At 39.3% G+C, this 18,987-nt stretch overlaps 1 protein-coding gene and 1 pseudogene across 3 annotated transcripts in view; both read left to right on the forward strand.

Moving 5' to 3' along the window:
• Positions 1 to 18,987, forward strand: part of AGPAT5 (1-acylglycerol-3-phosphate O-acyltransferase 5) — a 62,564-nt gene that overhangs the window by 247 nt on the left and 43,330 nt on the right. The window contains exons 1-3 of one of the 3 annotated variants that reach the window (XM_032260313.1): positions 1,894 to 2,163; positions 10,592 to 10,663; positions 18,386 to 18,455. In XM_032260313.1, coding sequence (XP_032116204.1) covers positions 1,945 to 2,163; positions 10,592 to 10,663; positions 18,386 to 18,455 — 361 coding nt within the window. In that variant the 5' untranslated portion in view covers positions 1,894 to 1,944. Of the gene's footprint in view, positions 1 to 1,633; positions 2,164 to 10,591; positions 10,664 to 18,385; positions 18,456 to 18,987 lie in introns of those variants that run through there. The other 2 variants (XM_032260314.1, XM_032260315.1) reach the window with 2 other exon arrangements.
• On the forward strand, positions 2,142 to 14,643 carry LOC116538052 (annotated as a pseudogene).

Consider the following 18,987-nt stretch of genomic DNA (forward strand, 5'->3'; position numbering starts at 1 on the left):
GCATGGAAAAGGAAGGAAGGAAAAAAAAAAAAAAGACAGAGAAATAGAGCCGGGTCGTGGCAGAAAGGGAGGGTGGATCTGTGACTGTTCAAAGGAAGAGAGGAATGTGAGCAGCACAGAGAATAATTGATAAAGTCAGGAGCTGGGTTTGAAGATAAAAAGGGAACACGAGAAAGTTAAGTTCCATGTTTCCATGCCAAACATTGCACAAAAGTTTACAACTTGGTGACTAACAGTAATCTGGGGTAATTCACAGTAACAAATTTACACAGAAACATGTATTTATTGACTGTATACATGGCGATCCCAATGTGAGCACAGAACCTGCTTTATCTTTTCACACATTGTTCTAGCATAGGGAATGTCTGGTCTCAGTTAAAGAAAGCATGAACATTGTCCACACCCATGACTTTCCCCCTCCAGTACTAAACCTAGTTCTTACAATGCAGGGCAATGACAGCCACAGAAAGGGGGAGAAGCTCTTTCTACTGTGTAATGCTTCCTGCTGGCCCTCAAATACTTGTTACTTGAGAGATCTCTGTTCACCTGGCTTTATCCCCAAAGGTCACCATCTACCAATGATGTTACTTGATGTTAATCATATATAAAGAAAGTAACCATCCTGGCCCCGCTTAAAACTTTCCACTGAAATGCTGTTCTGCCTAAAGGTAGCACGGGCTTCCATTAGGCAGGAAATATATATATGTATTTAAGGTAAAGCATTTGGCATTCTTTTAAAGTACAACTATCCTTGAAAAGTGTTACGTATTAAACCAGTTTTACTGCAGCCAAAGGGGAGTACCCAGAAAGCCTGTGAATCTGCTTTAACATCAATAAAACAGCTACCTACCCTTCCTAGCTTTTAGTGAAGGCTACAAAAGTATGTATTTTATGGGTTCTACATGTACACTCAAGTACTTTATTACAGAAAAAAATGAGGCTCCTTATTAAAAAAAAAAAAAAAATCAGAAACAAGTCCAACAGGCTCTGGAGAAATTAAGCAAGGGTGAATTTTGGAAAGGTCTAATAAACAGTACGGAAATATCTTTGTGGGATGGTTCTTCAGCTACGCATAAACTTGTAATGGTCATCATTGCTGTTATGGGCAAAACACCAATCCTAATTCTTAAACATCTGGTGGAGAGAAACGGGCGGGAAGGGCTGCTGCGCAGGCAGAAGGGAAGCTGAGGCGGCGGCATCCCAGAGCTAAGGCCCGGCAGCGAGCAGATGGGGAAGCCCGAGCTGCTTACAACCTGGGACTCTGACAACGCTGACAACCCCTTTCTCACTGCTCTAATTGTGTGCTCCCCGGCGCCCAAGGGCCTGTGGGCAGGAGATGCACGTTTCAGGCAGCTCCAGCGACCCTGAAGCCCGCCGGAAAGCACGTCCGGCCGAGGGAGCAGAACAGGAGGCACCGGGACCCTCCTCCGGTCGTAACCCTTCACCCAGCTCCGCCAGTCTACGGCAGGGACAGCTGGGGAGCATGCGCAGCGGCCGGGGCCGGGCTGCCCGCGTGCTCGGTAGGCAATTTGTGCGGCAACTGTTGGCCAAGCCAACCAATGAGGAGACGCGTTATTTTCGCCGATGGGGAACTATGGCAACGGGAGACCAATCAGAAGGCGTGTTATTGCCGCGGAGCCCCGCCCCCAGCAGGGGGGATGTGGCTATGGGTGAGGGTCATGGGGTGTGAGCGCCTCTGAGCCGTCGACCCGGAGGGCCGCGGGTGCCCTTGCCTCGCCGCCGCGACCAGCGCACCCAGCCCCGCAGTCGCCCGCCCCGTTCCCGGCGGCGGCGCAGTCCATGCGGCTGGGGGCGGAGGCTGGGAGCGGGTGGCGGGCGCGGCGGCCCGGGCCCGGGCGGTGATTGGCCGCCTGCTGGCCGCGGCTCAGGCCCGGGCGGCGGGCGGGGAACGCAGGCGGAGCCCGCTGCCGAGGAGCCGAGAAGATGCTGCTGTCCCTGGTGCTCCACACGTACTCCATGCGCTACCTGCTGCCCAGCGTCGTGCTCCTGGGCACAGCGCCCACCTACGTGCTGGCTTGGGGGGTCTGGCGGCTGCTCTCCGCCTTCCTGCCCTCCCGCTTCTACCAGGCGCTGGACGATCGGCTCTACTGCGTCTACCAGAGCATGGTGCTCTTCTTCTTCGAGAATTACACCGGGGTCCAGGTGAGCCGCCTCCCGCCCCCAGGCCTCGGCGTTCATCCGAGCTCCCAGGGGAGCAGACCCCTCCGCTCCCCCCAGGTGGCGAGGGTCGCCAGGCCTGCCCGGCGGACCCAGCCAGGAGAGCACGTGCCGCCTCCCCGCCTTCTCTCTGCTCCTGCTTCCTGTGGGTCCGCGGAGATCGCTCTCTAGGAAGCGGTGGCTGCGTGGTTCTGAGGCCACAAGTGGGACCAGCCACCCCTTTCCCCGCCCCTCGCCCGGGTCTGATGCTGTTTAGCAAAGTGGGTGCAGATGCACGTTTTAAATAGGACACGCGTTTGGCAGTTTCTGGCCTTTGGTCCAAAGAGGTGGTCATGTTGGAACAGACTGTAGAGATGTCTGCCCTCCGAAGTGCGCTTTTACAATGACCTTCTCTTGAAACGGAAGTACAATTCTGTCTTGTGTTCTTCCCCCAGGACAAGTGAAAGCTGGACGAGGAAATGAATACATTTGTTACGGTAGAAGCCTCACTAGATACAATTGTTGCCAATTTTAACTGAGCTTAAATGTGTCGGTGATCTGTTGCCTGATTACTTTCTTTCTGCTACTGTTTCTTTGTAGTTTTGGATTCGTAGATTACATTTGAGAAACAAACCATAAAAGTAGAAGGCCCTCTTAACAGTAGGTACTTGAAATGTTATAAAAAATTACAAATGTGACTTTTCCTTTTATTTTTCATTTTGAAAGAACAGCTTCATTCTTGGTTATTCCTGATGTCCACTTAGTCCTCTTTTACTTTTCTTGGTAGGGTTAGGGTGGGATGGGGAAAATGGGACGGTGTCATTTTGTCTTTTTTTTTTCCCACTTAGAGCAGCTGTTTTTACCCTGTGGTCAGTCAGCTACTATATTTAGTTTGCAGCTGCACTGCTGATGGACCCTTGATGTCCCCAGTTGCAAGTTGTTGGCGGGGAAGGAATTAGGAGAGGCCAGGGCCTCCATTTAAATCAGTATCCCTGTCTCCTTGGAAAGAAAGATGCTGTTCCAGACCATGGTTTCTGGGTAATTGAATTTTAAAATGAGCCTCATTTAAAAATCTCAATAATTCAGGCTATTTTTTTCCCTTTACATGATAACTTCACCAAGTTTGTCTAAATATATGATCATTATCATGATGAAGTTTTTACTTTTACATCATATGACAACTGGCCTGGGCTGGGATATAAGCTCAGAGCACAAAGTCATTCTCCTCTTAAAAAAATAATTCTACCTGTGCTGGGTTATGTTATTTTTGTTTAAAGAGTATAGAGTGTCCCACACAGTATGATGCAGAATATACCATTGAAGGATGTTTTGTTTGGCAATTTCTTATTTTTTTAAATGACTGTAAAACTTAGTGTTTCTGAAATTACATACTTTACCTTATATAGTGCTGATTGCATAACTCCAATTTACTTCTTGATTTTCCAGCAAGTGATTTTTAAAACATTTAATCTAATGTTTCCCCCCTCTCTCTATTCAAATAAAAGGAACTAGCATCCAGCACTAATTTTCACACATTTGTGAAAGGATGCCTGAGGGCCCTTACATATAGTTCAAAATTTTGTTTAATGTGTATTCCTTGATGAAGTTCTTTAGGAATCCTAGAACTGATTGCCCAATAATCATCAAATTCAGGTTATGAATACATTTGATACAAATTTAAAACCAAGAGTTTCTTCTTCCTACATTTTTGTTTTTATTGTTTGGACGGGGCAAAGAGTTATTTTCTGTTTAGTAATAGAGAGAAGGGTATTTTGAATTTGTTAGGGTCTTTTTCTGTAATCCAGATTTCCTGTATACACAGTGCTACCTTTCAATATTTTTGATTATTTCCTTCAAGATTAAATCAATAGAGGAATAAATATCTTCAAATGTAAGACCCAAAGGAACAAGAGTTATAGTGACATTCTGTCATCTTATTTTTTACCTATGACTTTTTACCATTGACTTTGTCACTGAGATGTTTTGATTACAATTTTTAGCTTGTTTTTCTTGTTTTGCCACTATAATTTTTTTCCTTGAATTTTTTTTTTAATCAGGTTTCATTTGCAAAGCTAGTGATGATTCTCTTGTTCTGTATAAAATATTAACTCATTTCTGAAGGGAGTTTTAGTAATTTAAGAGGTTCTAAGTTTTTTAATAAAAGAAGGTTTATTATATACATCAAAGAGGCATTTTAAAATTAAAGTTTTTTTTTAGTGACATTTTTATGCCTTTCAACTACAGGTTTGAAAATATGAATGGTTCATAGTAGTTCTTGCAGAATATTTTCTTTTGCATATAATTTTTTAGGTAAAGAGAAATAGTAGGTCCATGAGATTTGTGATCTGTGCTTGGCAGGTAAACCTGCTTCCAACAAGTTTACTTGGATTTTCCTTGGAGTCTAGGTAAATATCATTTTTTCCCTAATTTCACTACTTTATATGTATCTCTGAGATAGAGAAATATTTCAGTCAATCCTACTAACATTATTCTTTATAACTTGTTTATCCTTTTAGGTCCTTTCAGAATCTCTCATTAGTACTGAAACTCAACTGGGTACTTTCTTCACCATTTATTTCTTTAGAATGAGTAATAAGCATTTTTTAAGTTTTATGTATTTCAAATAGTTTGAGACTTTTTGAAAATCAACTTAAATCTCTTTACTAGGTAAGCTATGGTTTACCTGCCAAGCACAGATCATTGATTCAAGCACTTATGTTACTTTCCTGTGCTGCCAAAACAGATCACCTCAAACTAAGTGGCTTAAAATAATAGAAACGTATTGTCTCGTGACTCTGGAGGCCAACAGTTTGAAATCAAGGTGTAGGCTCAATTGTACTCCCTCTGGAGGCCCCAGTGGGGAATCCATTCCTTGTGTCTTTCAGCTTCTCTTGACTGGCAGCATTCCTTGGCTTGGGGCCAGGGTCACTTCAGCCTGGCCTCACAATCCTGGCCCTGGCCTCTTCTCTCTCACATTTCACCCTCCCTTTCTCTTAGAAAGATGCTTGTCATTGGGTTTAAAGTCCACCTGGATAATCCAGGATGATCTCTTCATCTCAAGATTCTTAATTTCATTATAACTACAAAGATCCTTTTTCCAAATAAGAAAACATTCACAGGTTACAGGGCTTAGGATGTGGACACATTTTTAAAACGGGCTGCCATTTAACCCACCACGATAATGAACTCCATTGTTCCACCTATTTGGTATTTTGTAGTTATTTCTTAGTTTAACTTGCCTTATTGCTTTCGGTATTTACATATGAAATCATTTTGGTCTCTGCTTTCTTTAACAGAGAACCTGCTTTTGTTCTGTAATAAGTTTTCTTTCCCATAATCTTTTAGTTTCTTATTTACAGATTAACCTTCACATATCCCTTAAACAGAGCATTTGATTAACTTTTATTTTCAGAACCAGTCTATATTCCGTGTAATAATCAACTTATTCATATTTTGGTATTCTTTTAATCCTTAACTGGTTCTGAATTATATCTTGTCATTTCATATATATATCATATATACATATATATGATATATATAGGTATACATATATGTATATGATATATATACATATATCATATATATGGAAATAACAAATCTTTATAAATTAAAGGTAATATAACTTCTAAGCTAAAACTATTATGTGTAATATGGTGAATATACTGGTATTTAGTTTGTTTACCACTGAAAAGCCCTATCTGTAGGTAGGAAGTAACTTGAATATGGAATGCTTTGATACTCAGAGTACGAGGCTATGTGTATATCCTTGAGCTGCAGTTTGAGGAAAACTTACAGGAAATTAAAAGGAAAGTTGGAGTACTGGCAGAGGAGTGGGTAGGACTCATGAAAAAGGAATGAAGTTAGCTTAAATTCTGTCATCATGCGTTGAAGTGAAACTAGATTTATCTTAGTTTATAGCCGAGAATTCTATCCTCGGGGTCTAGATATATCCTAAATGTTGAGATAGCTGCATAAACGATAACTGTAATATTTATGATAAATAATGAAAAATCTTTTTAGCATGTTTTGTGAAGCTGTTAGAAGTTAAAAGAATGTCTTCAAATGTCAGAATTCTTTTTTCTTTGCTTCTTTTTTTTTAAAAAAATTCTTTTTTTTTTTTAATTTTTATTTATTTATTTATTTTTTGAGACAGAGTTTCGCTCTTGTTACCCAGGCTGGAGTGCAATGGCGCGATCTCGGCTCACCGCAACCTCCGCCTCCTGGGTTCAGGCAATTCTCCTGCCTCAGCCTCCTGAGTAGCTGGGATTACAGGCACGTGCCACCATGCCCAGCTAATTTTTTGTATTTTTAGTAGAGATGGGGTTTCACCATGTTGACCAGGATGGTCTCGATCTCTTGACCTCGTGATTCACCCGCCTCGGCCTCCCAAAGTGCTGGGATTATAGGCTTGAGCCACCGCGCCCGGCCCTAAAAAAATTCTTTTTCCCCATTTCTATGAAATACACTGAAGACTGATCATTGAAATTTGTAGGCTAAAAAATTATCAACACAGAATAATTTGGGGTTTGGGGTTTTTTGAGTCATGGTCTTCTGGGCAGTGAGACCATCATGGCTCATTGCAGGCTTCAATGCCTGGGTTCAAGTGATCCTCCCAAGCAGTTGGCATGCCATTATTTCTAGCTAAATTTTAAAAGTTTTTGTAGAGATGGATGGGGTCTTGCTGTGTTGCCCAGGCTGGTCTTGAATTCCTGGACTCAGGTGATCCTTCTGCCTTAACCAGTAAGTGCTGGGCTTACAGATGTGAGCCACCATGCCCTGCCCCTAATTAATATTTTAATTACCAATTTATCTTGTTTAAATTAGTTGGTAACACTTGGAGTTCACTTCAGAATATATTTTACATTACATGACTCTGACTGCTAATCTCCCCCTCCCAAAAGGCTAGTGTAATATAACAATAAGATGCACAGTCTTAAGTTTAAAATAAACTTAGGTTTTCAGTTGACCTGCTTTGTAAAATAGTTTGAAAAACACAAGAAAGAAGATAAAGAATTTAAGATTTTGACATTTCTATAATATGCTCTTAACTTGTCTAAGGATTCATACTTTTTTTTGAAGCAGAGTCTCACACTGTTGCCCAAACTGGAGTGTAGTGGTGCAGTCCCCACTCACTGCAGCCTCTGTGTCTGGGCTCAAGTGGTCCTCCCGCTTCAGACCCCTTTCACCTCCCTACAGGTGCCCAGCACCATGCTGAGTTAATTTTTGTTTTTTTCTTTTTGGTAGAGATAAGATTCTTCCATGTTGCCCAGGCTGGTTTCAAACTCCTGGGCTCAAGTGATCTGTCCTTGATTCACCGATTTATACCTTGATGCTCAGCCGATTCATGCTTTTAAGTGAAAATTGTTCCAATTTCCTCAAAAACAGTCAAGGCTTTTAGAGACCATTTATAACTGGATCTTTCTTTTTGTAGCACTGCTCATCAAACTAGTCCTAAGCTCTTGATGAGTTAAATTTGTATTTTGAATCTTGCTGTAAAAGGAGCCATTCATTAGAATGAAACATGCTTATTTAGAATTGGAGAGGGGACCTTACAAGTCATCTAGTCTACTATTCCCCTTTATGACACGTCTATATTCTTTCTGCATTTCTGCCATAATGTTGCCCAGTGTCTTCTCTAATATCTGTAGTCCTAAAGAGAATACAAATTGTAGCTTGCATCCTTAATTTTACTCTTCTCTGCTTATTCGTCATTCGATGAAGACCTTAAATAGATCTTAAATTACTTCCTTCACTTTAGCTGAGAGTGATAGGACTGTGTAGGTTTGGGTGTGCCTCTGTATTTTCTTGTTTAAGCAGAATAATAAAAACTTTTACTATAGGAAATTAATCATTTCCCAGTCAAATACAATTTCAGTCTAACACAATTAAATTCTGGTTAAAGAGTGGGTTAACTTACTAGATGTATAGGAAAATCCTATACTAGATGTATAGGAAAATCCTAAAGAAATGCAATTAGAACTCTATTTTTATACTTTATAAATATAAACCTCTGTGAACAAACCAGTTATTTCAGGTTGCATTTGTGTATAGGTTTTTAATGCCTTATTTTTCTATTTTAAAATCACAGATACAATATATACATGCAATTATATACAGATGCAATTATAAATATACATACAAAATAAAGCCACAATATTTTGAGAAAGTTAAAGTTTCCCCTACTCCTACACTGCGTACACCTTTCCCAGGTGTGTACCAAAGTTTGATGTGTAACTTTAGATTTCTTCCAAGAGCATTTAAGTAAGTGTTTGAGTTGTGATAAGATCCTTCAGTTAAATGAACTTCTTAGATGAGTTTTTTTAGTACAGTAGCATGAAATATACCCATGTACCTTTGGGGATACCTCTGTGCCATTATGATGGAAGGTAAGGGAAAACAGCACTCCGTATATACCTAGTTTACTTTCCCTTTTTGGTAAATTTGTCTAATTTTGTGGAGCTGACGCTTCTTAAGTGAAATCAGAAGTTAATTTTTCCTTTACTCTTTTCTCATTTTGTTATGGCTTCTTTAACTAGAGGTTGACATTAGTAGTTTGGACAATTCAATGCTAAGTAATAACTTCAGTAAGGGATCTCTAGAACCTAGTATTACTCCCTTAGTCCCTGTGATATTCCCATGTGCACATTGTTCCAGGTGCTGTGCTGGGTACTAAGAGATACAGTGTTTGATAGACAGTGTACTTGCCATTATGGAGGTCACATTCTAGTGTGGGAAGACAAACAATACCAAGAAAATTAAAATTTACTGTGCCATGCCAGGTTGTTTAGCCTGGTGGGTTAGAGGTAGGGGTTGGAAAATCTTCCTGAGCAAATGACATTTGTGTGGAGCTCTGTAAAAGATCAAGCTTGGAAGGTAATGTCATCCAGGTGAGACATGATGGTTAGGGGAATAGAAAGAGTGGACGTTGAGACTGAAAAGAATTCCAGATCTATTTTAGCTGATAGGGCTTTGTGATTGAACATGGAGGAAAAAGAAGATGGTGGGTTAGTAACACAGTTGCATTTAGTGAGTGCTGCTGTGTGCAAGTATGGTTCTATTATGTAAATAATTTCGTCTTTGCAAGGTAGGCACCATTCTTCCTCTTTTACAGAGGAGGAAAAGGGAGTACCCATGATTCATATCTGTAGTCTCCAGGATTTAGCACAAGACAGTTGGGTTTCAAGCATTCATTTTCTAAAGATGCTTTGTCTGACACTGATTGTATTGATTGAAGTGAGATCCCTATTTCTCAAGGTATTCATCTAGGAGAGACATGAACTGACAATTACAATATAGGATAATACTGAAATTAGAGCATGTTTATTAGCTTTGCTGTACAGAGATAAAGTAACTTTTTAAAGTAACTCTTTGCTTGGGTTAGTGGAGAAGCCTATAAGAACTACTTTGAATTTTTGCTTTGAACATGGATGTTTAGGGAAAAGAGGTTTTCAATTAATAACATAATAAACATGAAGTGTTTGAAGCATGGCATTCAAGGCTCTCTAAGTCCTGCCCTGGTTAACTATTCCATTCCTTAGTTTCCTTCTAGTCTAGGTTTTCCCTCCCCACATTGGACTGCTCCTCTCTGGAATTCCAACTCAAGCCCAGCTTTTCTCCATCTGTCGTGCTTTCACCCCATCTCAATGTCAGGGTAACTTTTATGTAATATTAACATATAGCATACTAACATAACATTAGCATATTTTAATGTATGTATCATCCCCTCTGCAATATTGTAACCTCTTGAAGATGGCAGTAAAGGGAGAATGACTTGATTTTACTTTTTCTTTTAACAAAAATGGCAGAGTAGTCTGGGCATGGTGTGGCTCACACTTGTAATCCCAGCACTCTGGGAAGCCAAGGTGGGTGGATCGCTTGAGGTCAGGCATTCAAGACCAGCTTGGCCAACAATTGTGAAACCCTATCTCTACCAAAAACAAAAATTTGGTGGGCATGGTGTTTTGTGCCTGTAGTCCCAGCTAATTCGGAGGCTGAGGTGGGAGAATTGCTTGAACATGGGAGACGGAGGCTCCAACCTGGGTGACAGAGTGAGACCCTATCTCAAAAGAAAAAAAAATGGAGTACTCTAGGGGATTCTAGTCTGTATTTCTATGGAAATGTGAATGAATCTCACTTTTAAGGGATGGAAATTCCGAATGGCATTACTAGTTGATAAGTTTTGATCTAACAGGGTACACAGGTCTAGTGAGTCCAATTCATTGTTTCCCTAAAAAGATGGAGGAAGAAACATTGACTCTACCCTCAAGAGTAAGGCAGAATGAGCAAGGCCAGAGAAGTTATAAGACAAACTCTCAAACAGCCAGCAGTACAGAGAAACCTTGGTTTACTTGTGAATAAAAACCGGTACTTTTTGTAATTTTTGAACCTATGCAATTCTCCAAGGTTTTATATTGTTTCTTCTATTTCTCTGTAGGCACCAGAAATGAAAACCTCAAATAAGAATGTGTTGCTTGGAGATTTTAGAGTACTGTATATGTGTATAAGTGTAAGTAATATTTGGACGACAGCTTTACTGCGCTCCATCTTGGCATGAGAATTACAGGGGCAGAAAGAATTGAGGGTGATGATACCTGGACAGGAGAGTCGTATTAAGTCCCAGCCATGTACTAAGTGCTGACCACATAGTGTTAATAGATGCTAATCTACCCTAAAGTAACACATAATTTAGCAGTGCCAAAAGATGTCACTTAAAAGAAAACTTGAATGTATATTGAGATAGTTCCCAAATTAAAGACATTAACAAAGAACTGAGGAAATAAAGGAGGAATACAACTATGTCCAAATGATTAACTGGGTGGGGGCTGTTGCATAGATAAGCAGGTGCTTCACCTGAAAGTTGCATGTAATACAGTGAATGCCAGCTCCTGATGCACTTATGTATTGCGTTGCTTCTGGTCTTAATTCGTATTTATGTAGGAAATTTTTTTTTGGTGGTTTTTACTTTTTTAACGGGTTCCTTATAATTCTGTGGTTGATATAAACAGTGAAAAAAATTACATAAGCTTCTAATATATGAGAAGCCTTCTCACTTGACATTTTTTATTTGAAATTTTTGCAGAGAATAGTTTTGTCACAGTCAAAAGATTTGGGGATCTTGGAGTGAGAAACCTGGGTGTAATTCCTATTTCTCTGTCATTCTGTATGTCATCTGGAGCAAGTGTCAACTTCTTAATCTCAAGATTCTCATCCTTACATAAAATACTTTTTGCCATGTAGTTTTGAAGGCAAAATGAGGTAATATGTGAAACTGCCTAGCTCAGTGACTGGTACATCATAGAAAAAACACACCCTGTAAAATGAGAGCAATACCAAAAGACAAATGGGATATAAAATGAGGGCAGTACCAAGAGACACATACATGCCGAGTGTATGAGAAGAACTTGATGGCCCTCCTGGGTGGCCCAGGCCATTGCATCTCCACAGTGTGCCAGCTCCACGGTGTGACGTGGTTGCACGCATGCAACCCCAGCACGTATGTAGAGCATACATGCTGTTCCCCATTACTGCCTGGCTTTGATGCTTTTTTTCTTCAGCTGAGAGGATGCAGCTGTGATGTGAAGACCTTGTGTATACAGTCATGACCTCACATTTCCAATTTCCTGCTGGCAGAGCCTACAGCCTGCAATGTATGAGCACAGAGTTGGCCTGAGACAGACAGCCTACAGAGGTGGTTGGTAACATCCTTCTGGAAAACACTGTGTAAGCTTTCAGTGTGAATAAACATGAGCTGTGGCAAGTTCTGTTAGATGTAGTCTGCAAGCATCCTGATTTTACTGAACAAGACTGTTAATTTACAGGTGGCTGATGATTCCATGGTTAGCCCAGTACTAGTATTTTTTGCAAATTTAACAGGACATTCTTACTGGAAGATTGCCCTGTCTTTAGGTTAGTGCTGCCCTTTTAGCTTCATTTGCTGTTCAGGCTAACCTTGGAGACTACAGTCAGAGAACTTCGTAGGCCACCTATCAGGTTATTCTTTCGTTCCTGATCATCCTCAAACTTTTGAAAAAGAAATTGTAAAATTACATCAGCAACATACGTGTTTATGTCCTTGAGAAGCAGAAGTTAATTACCTAAACACAGCAAGTACCTTAGAACTCTGTGGAGTTGAATTCCTCTATGCGAGGGATCAAAGTAACAATGAAATTATGATTGGAATGATGTCAGGAGGAATTCTGATTTATAACAGGTTATGAATGAGTACCTTTCCAGGGTTGAAGACTGTTAAAATTTGTTTTATGTGCAAACAGTTTTTTGTTCAACTCTGAAAATGACTTGCATAAATCTAGAGAAAGATTATCAGGATTTAATATGGTGACTTATAGAGCATGTAAACGTTTGTGGAAAGCAAGTGTAGAACATCACATATTCTTCTGTTTGGGCAGACCACTTCCCACTAGAAAGAATTTTTTTGCACACCATTTTATATTTGGTTCAAAATTCCTAGTGCACCATGGGAGAACTGAAGTTCAGTTAGTTCAGTATGGCAAAGAAAAGGCAGACAGACTACTTGTAGGATCCTCAGGTAAGCCACTGACTTGGAAATGAATGCATTGGGAAGTAGTAAGCAGGAATTCAACATCTGGTGAAAAGGATAGAAACACAAAGTCTTCCATCACAGTTTCCACCTAGAACAGGAATTCTTAATCATTAAAATTCTGCATTCACACAAGAGGGAACCTGGTTATGACCATCTTCAGTTGGTCATTTGGTGGACCATGTGGTTCACATTTCCTCCAAAGTATTTGTCAATCAGAGATCACTGTTATCGGCACAAGCTAATAGCATCATTCTGGAATCATCACCATTACAAGAGACCCCTGGAGATGGACAGGCTCTGGCTTTACCACCCAAACAATCTAAGAAAAACAGTTGGAACCAAATTCATTATTTACATTTCCAGCAAGATCTGGAAGATCATAGTGATGAAACATTGATGTTCCATCTTCTCTTAAAAAGTCTACTCCTAATGGTGATATTCTGCATGATAATCTTGTTCTAATCAGAGTGAACCTGATGAAAGTGGCAAGCTTGGAGTCAGTACAAAGGGGGATATGATCAGAAGATGTCTGTGATCATGTCCTGAGAAGCACCAGGAACACCTTTTACCTCTGTGACCCTCAAGTGAATGAAGAGAAGACCAAGTTGTATTGATCAGTGGTTGGGACATTACAGAACACACCCATGACTGGGTTGTCCTGCTTATTAAACCTAACTGTGAGTGACATTCTGGGGAACTCATGCTTCTAGTTCTACCTAATGCCACAGATGAAGTAGTGGAAGAAATGCTAGAAAATGAGGCAGACTTCCAGTACATTCTGGAGAAAGCCCCACTAGATAGTGTCCATCAGCATGATCACTTCCTGTGGGAGTCATGATCCAGCTAGCCGAGGGCTTATCACTGGAGCAGTCTTGACACAGTTTGATCAACGTATCAGAAAAAACTTGGAATGACAATATCTGCTGCCAGATTACCTTGGAATCTTTTCAAAAATACAGAGACAATTTGCCTTATGTTACATGGGTTATTTTAAAAGGTAATGAAGACTACATCAGTGCAATCCCCGCATTATAAATCAGAACAGTGCTTGTCAAGGGGCATTACCACTTACTTGAATAGATTTTTGGCAGATGACCTGGGAATAAGGTTCCTCCATGGTTGTTATGTTGACCACATAAGTTGAATGTGGCAGGGTTAAATGACACCAATGTTGGCCAAAACCCACAGGAAGTTCATCCTACGGATGCAAGCCATCTGCCATTCAGAAGAAGGAAGCACTACCTTTATCTTCAGGAAGATCACACTGCTGTTTAACCAAGAGAAAAATGATAGAGTCTTCCATCACTCATTTCCATTACATAGGTTGGCCTGACCATGGAGACCCTGATGATTTAGTGACTTTCTGGGTTTTGTTTGTCATGTACAAAATAAAAGGGCCGGCAAGGAAAAAGCCATTGTTGTTTCTTGCAGTGCTGGAGTTTGAAGAACCAGGGTTCTTATCATTATGATTACTATGGAAACAGCCATGTGTCTCATTGAATGCAGTCAGCCAGTTTATTCACTAGACATGGTAAGAACAATGAGAGAGCAGTGAGCCATGATGGTCCAAACACCTAGTCATAACAGTTTTGCGTGTGACGTGCTATTTTGAAAGCATATGAAAAAGGCTTTGCTAAAGAAAGCAAAAGGAAGAAAAGAACTTTGTCATCTGTTAGGTTCCATTTAAATATTGCATGATAATTGTGTTTTTATTGATTATTGGGTAAGTAGCTATTTGCTATTTTGATCTTATTTCAGAAGGGCATAATAATTTTACTATTCAATGAAATGTTTTAAACTGGGTAGAAAAAGACTATAGTTTTTGCATATTTTACAGCAGAAACCTTATGATTAACTGGTAATATATTTTGTTGGCATAAAAATACATTTAGAAGCTCAAGAGATTATGTAAGTTGACCACATAAGTTTACATATACAGTGTAAACTGTATATGTAATCTTATTCAAATTGAAATTCTTTATAGCTGTACATCTATGTAATCAAAGACTTATTGCGGGGAGAGATAGACTAGCTATCTCTCTATCCATTAATCATTTTACATGGTTTTCAATAAAAAATTCCATTTCATTGGATAATAATAATGACAGTGTAACATATTTTAGATGGTTACTATGTTCTAGGTGTTGTATGAAGTAGTTTACATGGTTTCACTTATTTCACTACAACCCTAGGAGGAGCAGTTATGATTATTACACTCATTTTGCAGGCAAAGAAATAGGTATGAAGAAGTTGGGTGTTTTGCCCAAGTTCTCATCGTAAGGTGATGGATAAGGATTCAAATTTAAGCCTTAATTCAAGTCCAGTACTTTGGAGCCTACCCCTTAGTGGCTCTCACATTACAGTATAGGGGAGAGTAAACTGTTCCTCTACCTTGTTAGGCTAGCTAGGGCTTGTGAATTAAGAGATTAACAGGAGATGAGAAATGCACATTTTATTGATGTTAATATTTTTACATGCACAGAGTCCTTGGGAAATAAATTAAAACTCAAAGGAGGGTTTTATTTTTATCTGTATTTTAAAGAGACAGGGTCTTGCTTGCTATGTTGCCAGGGCTGGACTCAAACTCCTGAACTTAAGCAATTCTTCTCTTTGAGCCTCCTGAGTAGCAGGGACTATAGGTGTGCCCCTGTGTGCTTGGCTAAAGGGGGTTTGTGTGTGATTTTTAAGCAACGATGATAAATTGTAAAGAAGTGACTAGTCAAAGGAAAAGAGTGTTTCAGCTCCTGGGGTGGCAAATTGTGGGAAGATGACTAGGAAATATATAGTAATAAGGTTTGCTGTGCAGATTTATTTTGCCAGCTTCTGGTCTCCCAATAAGGGACAGGGAAACACCTTTACCAATGGAAATTCATATCACCTTTACACTGGTAAATTTATGCCATGCCTTAGGCAGTTAGGGAGAGGATAGAGAACTCTTCTTGTATCTGCTGTTTCTCAGCTGCTTTCAGCTCAAAATAATCCTTATGCCAAAGTAGCTTGTTTTGGTGTAACATATTCTCTGATCCGTTTCAACAGCATCATCTATACTTATTGACAGTGAAAATTAAAAAAAAAAAAGTCATTTCAAGTTTTGCATGCAGAGTGCAAATGGACATTATTGAGATAAATGAAGAATATAAAGAATATAATATAAATTCCTAGAATATAAATATACAGCATTCTTAAAGAATGCTGTATATTTATGTCTCTGTGATGTGATTCGGAGGCTAAGGTGTTAAGCATGTGATTAATTTAGATTCCATATTACTACCTGTTTTTAAGATTAAAGGAGTTAGGCAGTTAATATATCATGGGAGCAAATTTAAACAATACAGATGGGATCAAGGTGAGGGGAAACTAGTCCACATCTAATCCAGGTCTTCTTGTGAAAGCCAGTTTGTGCAAGATAAATAAATTTGTTTGACTAAAGCAGAATAGTTTTTCATTTGCAATGAAGATAATTATTCAAAAATCATTTTTATTGGCAGCCTCTGAATTAATCAATGGAAAGATTTTTTTTTTTTTCTGTAAAGGGATGTGTGATGAGTTTAAAAAGTGGATGAACCTAAAATTAAATAATTATGAAGAAGCAACGATAAGCAACTTAAAATTAGAGTTATGAAAAGCAAAAAGAAAAGCCATATGTTTTCATGTGCCTTGTTTTGAAGTGACAAATTATCTGTAGGATACATTTGTAGAAGCAACTAATGTGATTTTAAAAATGAGTACTAGATTTACAGAATGATGCCTTTAAAAAGTTACTGGTCCTCTTAAATTATTTTATTTATGTTTATTCCGAAATTACCTTTATGTTAAAAATGAGATATAGCTTTACCTACTGGCAACAAAAGTGTAAACAATAATTCAGAAAACATCGGTGAAAAACCAGCTTGGTGTTAGGCTCTCAGGGTAGAAAACTGATCAGGCCATGGAGGAGTGCATAGGCCATAAGGGGCTAGGGACTTGTTATTAGGTGTCCAGTATGTTCTGGATGCTTCTGAGGGAGTGGGGGCAGGTGCTCACCACCATGCCTGGCTAATCTTCTTATATTTCTGTAGAGACAGAGTTTGGCTGTGCTGCCTATGCTGGGTTTGGACTTCTGGGCTTAAGAGATCTTCCCACCCTGCCCCACTGCCCCTGCCTGCCCACTCCTTCTCAGCCTCCCAAAGCACTGGGATTGCAGGCGTGGGCCACCATGCCTGGCCTGTGCAAAACTTTTAAATCAGTGCATATGCAATTGTCTTGACGCAATTCTGGCTTGTTGGTAAGAGAATGGGGATTTACTCACAAGCCAGTATGTCACTTTTAACTCTGAACAGATCAAATTATTGGTTTTACTAATTTATACCATCAATAAACTTTATTAATAAGAACTCATTTGGGCAAATATTTAAACATAGTATGTACATAGCTTGTGCAGTTTCTAAGGAAAGTAATGGAAACCTCAGTCACATCCCTGGCTTCCAGAACTTTACATTATCTAGGTGCATTTATCTACAAAGTTGTTGGGTTAACTGTCCCTTTCTTTTTTCTCTTTTTAAGATACTAATAAATAGTGTCACGACCAAAAGATAACACTTATGGAAAAGATAGACCTAAAAAGCCTTAGCTAATTTATAATCTTGCATAATCCATGATGACAAGATACAGAAACAAAAATGTCCAGAATAAACACTGTTAGCGGCCATTTCCTTTTAAGTCTTTACAAGTGTACTCCCAGTTTCCTTAAAATTTTATTTTAAAATATGTAAGACACACAAAACAACAGAAAGACTAATAGAGGTACATTGAACACCTGTGTACCCCCCGCCCAGTTTAAAAATAAACTGGCTGGTGGACCAGAAGCCCACTGCGTGCTTCTCACCAGCTCCTTCCTCCTACTGGAAGTTGCCCTTTTCTTGAATTCTGTTCTTGGTGGAGACTAAGTGAGTCCTAATCATGGAACCATGTTTCTCTCATACTTACAGAATAAAGTTTTAATCCTTAGCATGGAATTCAAAAGACTTCTGGCATTCTGGTTCAGAGCCACCCTTCCAGTCTCCTTGCTCCTCACCCGTGAGACTGCCCATGTACCCAACAGGCCTTCAGCATTACTGCTTCCATTCGTTCTTATTTTCATGAACATTTTCCTTCATCTCATCTGCCAAAATTCCACCTAATGATAATCCTTCTGCTCTGCAGTTTACAGTTCTTTAAAATTAGAAAAGGTTGGGTGTCCTTCTAGTTTCCTGAAAAAAGAAAAAACAAAATTTAAAACATGAAAAAGTACTGTATTTTCATAGTATTTGCATGGTGTCTTATTACAGTTCCTGAAGACATGTCTGTGTCTTTTACTAGATTGATTGTAGGCTCTTTGAAAGAAGATTTGTCTTATGGTCAGTGTTTTGTATATTGTTAGCAATCAATAAATGCTTGCTATATTTTTCTCATGAGGATATTGATTATTCTATTTTAATTTATGACCATTAACCTGTCCTATGCATAACTGTTTTGTGTACATGAGCTATTTATGATCTCTGAGGCTCCTGTGAGAAATCTAATTTTTGTCATCATGGATGGAAATATTCACAACATCATTTGTCTGTCAGTTTCTTCACATTGTCTTTGTATATTACAGTAGTAGATATTTTAAAATATCAAAGTAATTTTTTTTGTTTTATCTTTTAGATATTGCTATATGGAGATTTGCCAAAAAATAAAGAAAATATAATATATTTAGCAAATCATCGAAGCACAGGTTTGTATTTCATTTGCATGAAACTTAGGTTTTTCTGCAGCTGGCACATGGGCATTCAACATACCATTCTTATATTTAAATGAAGTGGGCTTTTTAAAACATGAATTTTCTATGCAGGTATTACACCTGTTCTTGTATTTTTGTGATTTTACTTTTTGGACAGTCAGAAACATGAAAGCTATGAATTTTCCTAAACTTACCTTGGATGTAAGCAAGCTATTTTCTTGTTTGCTTAGTTTTTTCTTTTTGTGTGGCTCTTTTTTTTTGCTCTGTTATTGTATTTTTAATTGTTACTATTTTTTTAGTGCTCTGGTTAAAATTTCATTATATATATATATATATATGTATTTTATTGCACTTTAGGTTCTGGGGTACATGCGCAAAACATGCAGGATTGTTGCATAGGTACCTACATGGCAATGTGGTTTGCTGCCTCCATCCCCCCCTCACCTATATCTGGCACTTTTCCCCATGTTATCCCTCCCCAGCCACCCTGCCCCCCAATGTCCCTCCCCTACTCCCCCACAACAGA

Source organism: Sapajus apella, unplaced genomic scaffold (assembly GCF_009761245.1).
Source record: "Sapajus apella isolate SASKATOON/1434 unplaced genomic scaffold, GSC_monkey_1.0 scaffold116, whole genome shotgun sequence".
Lineage (NCBI taxonomy): Eukaryota > Metazoa > Chordata > Mammalia > Primates > Cebidae > Sapajus > Sapajus apella.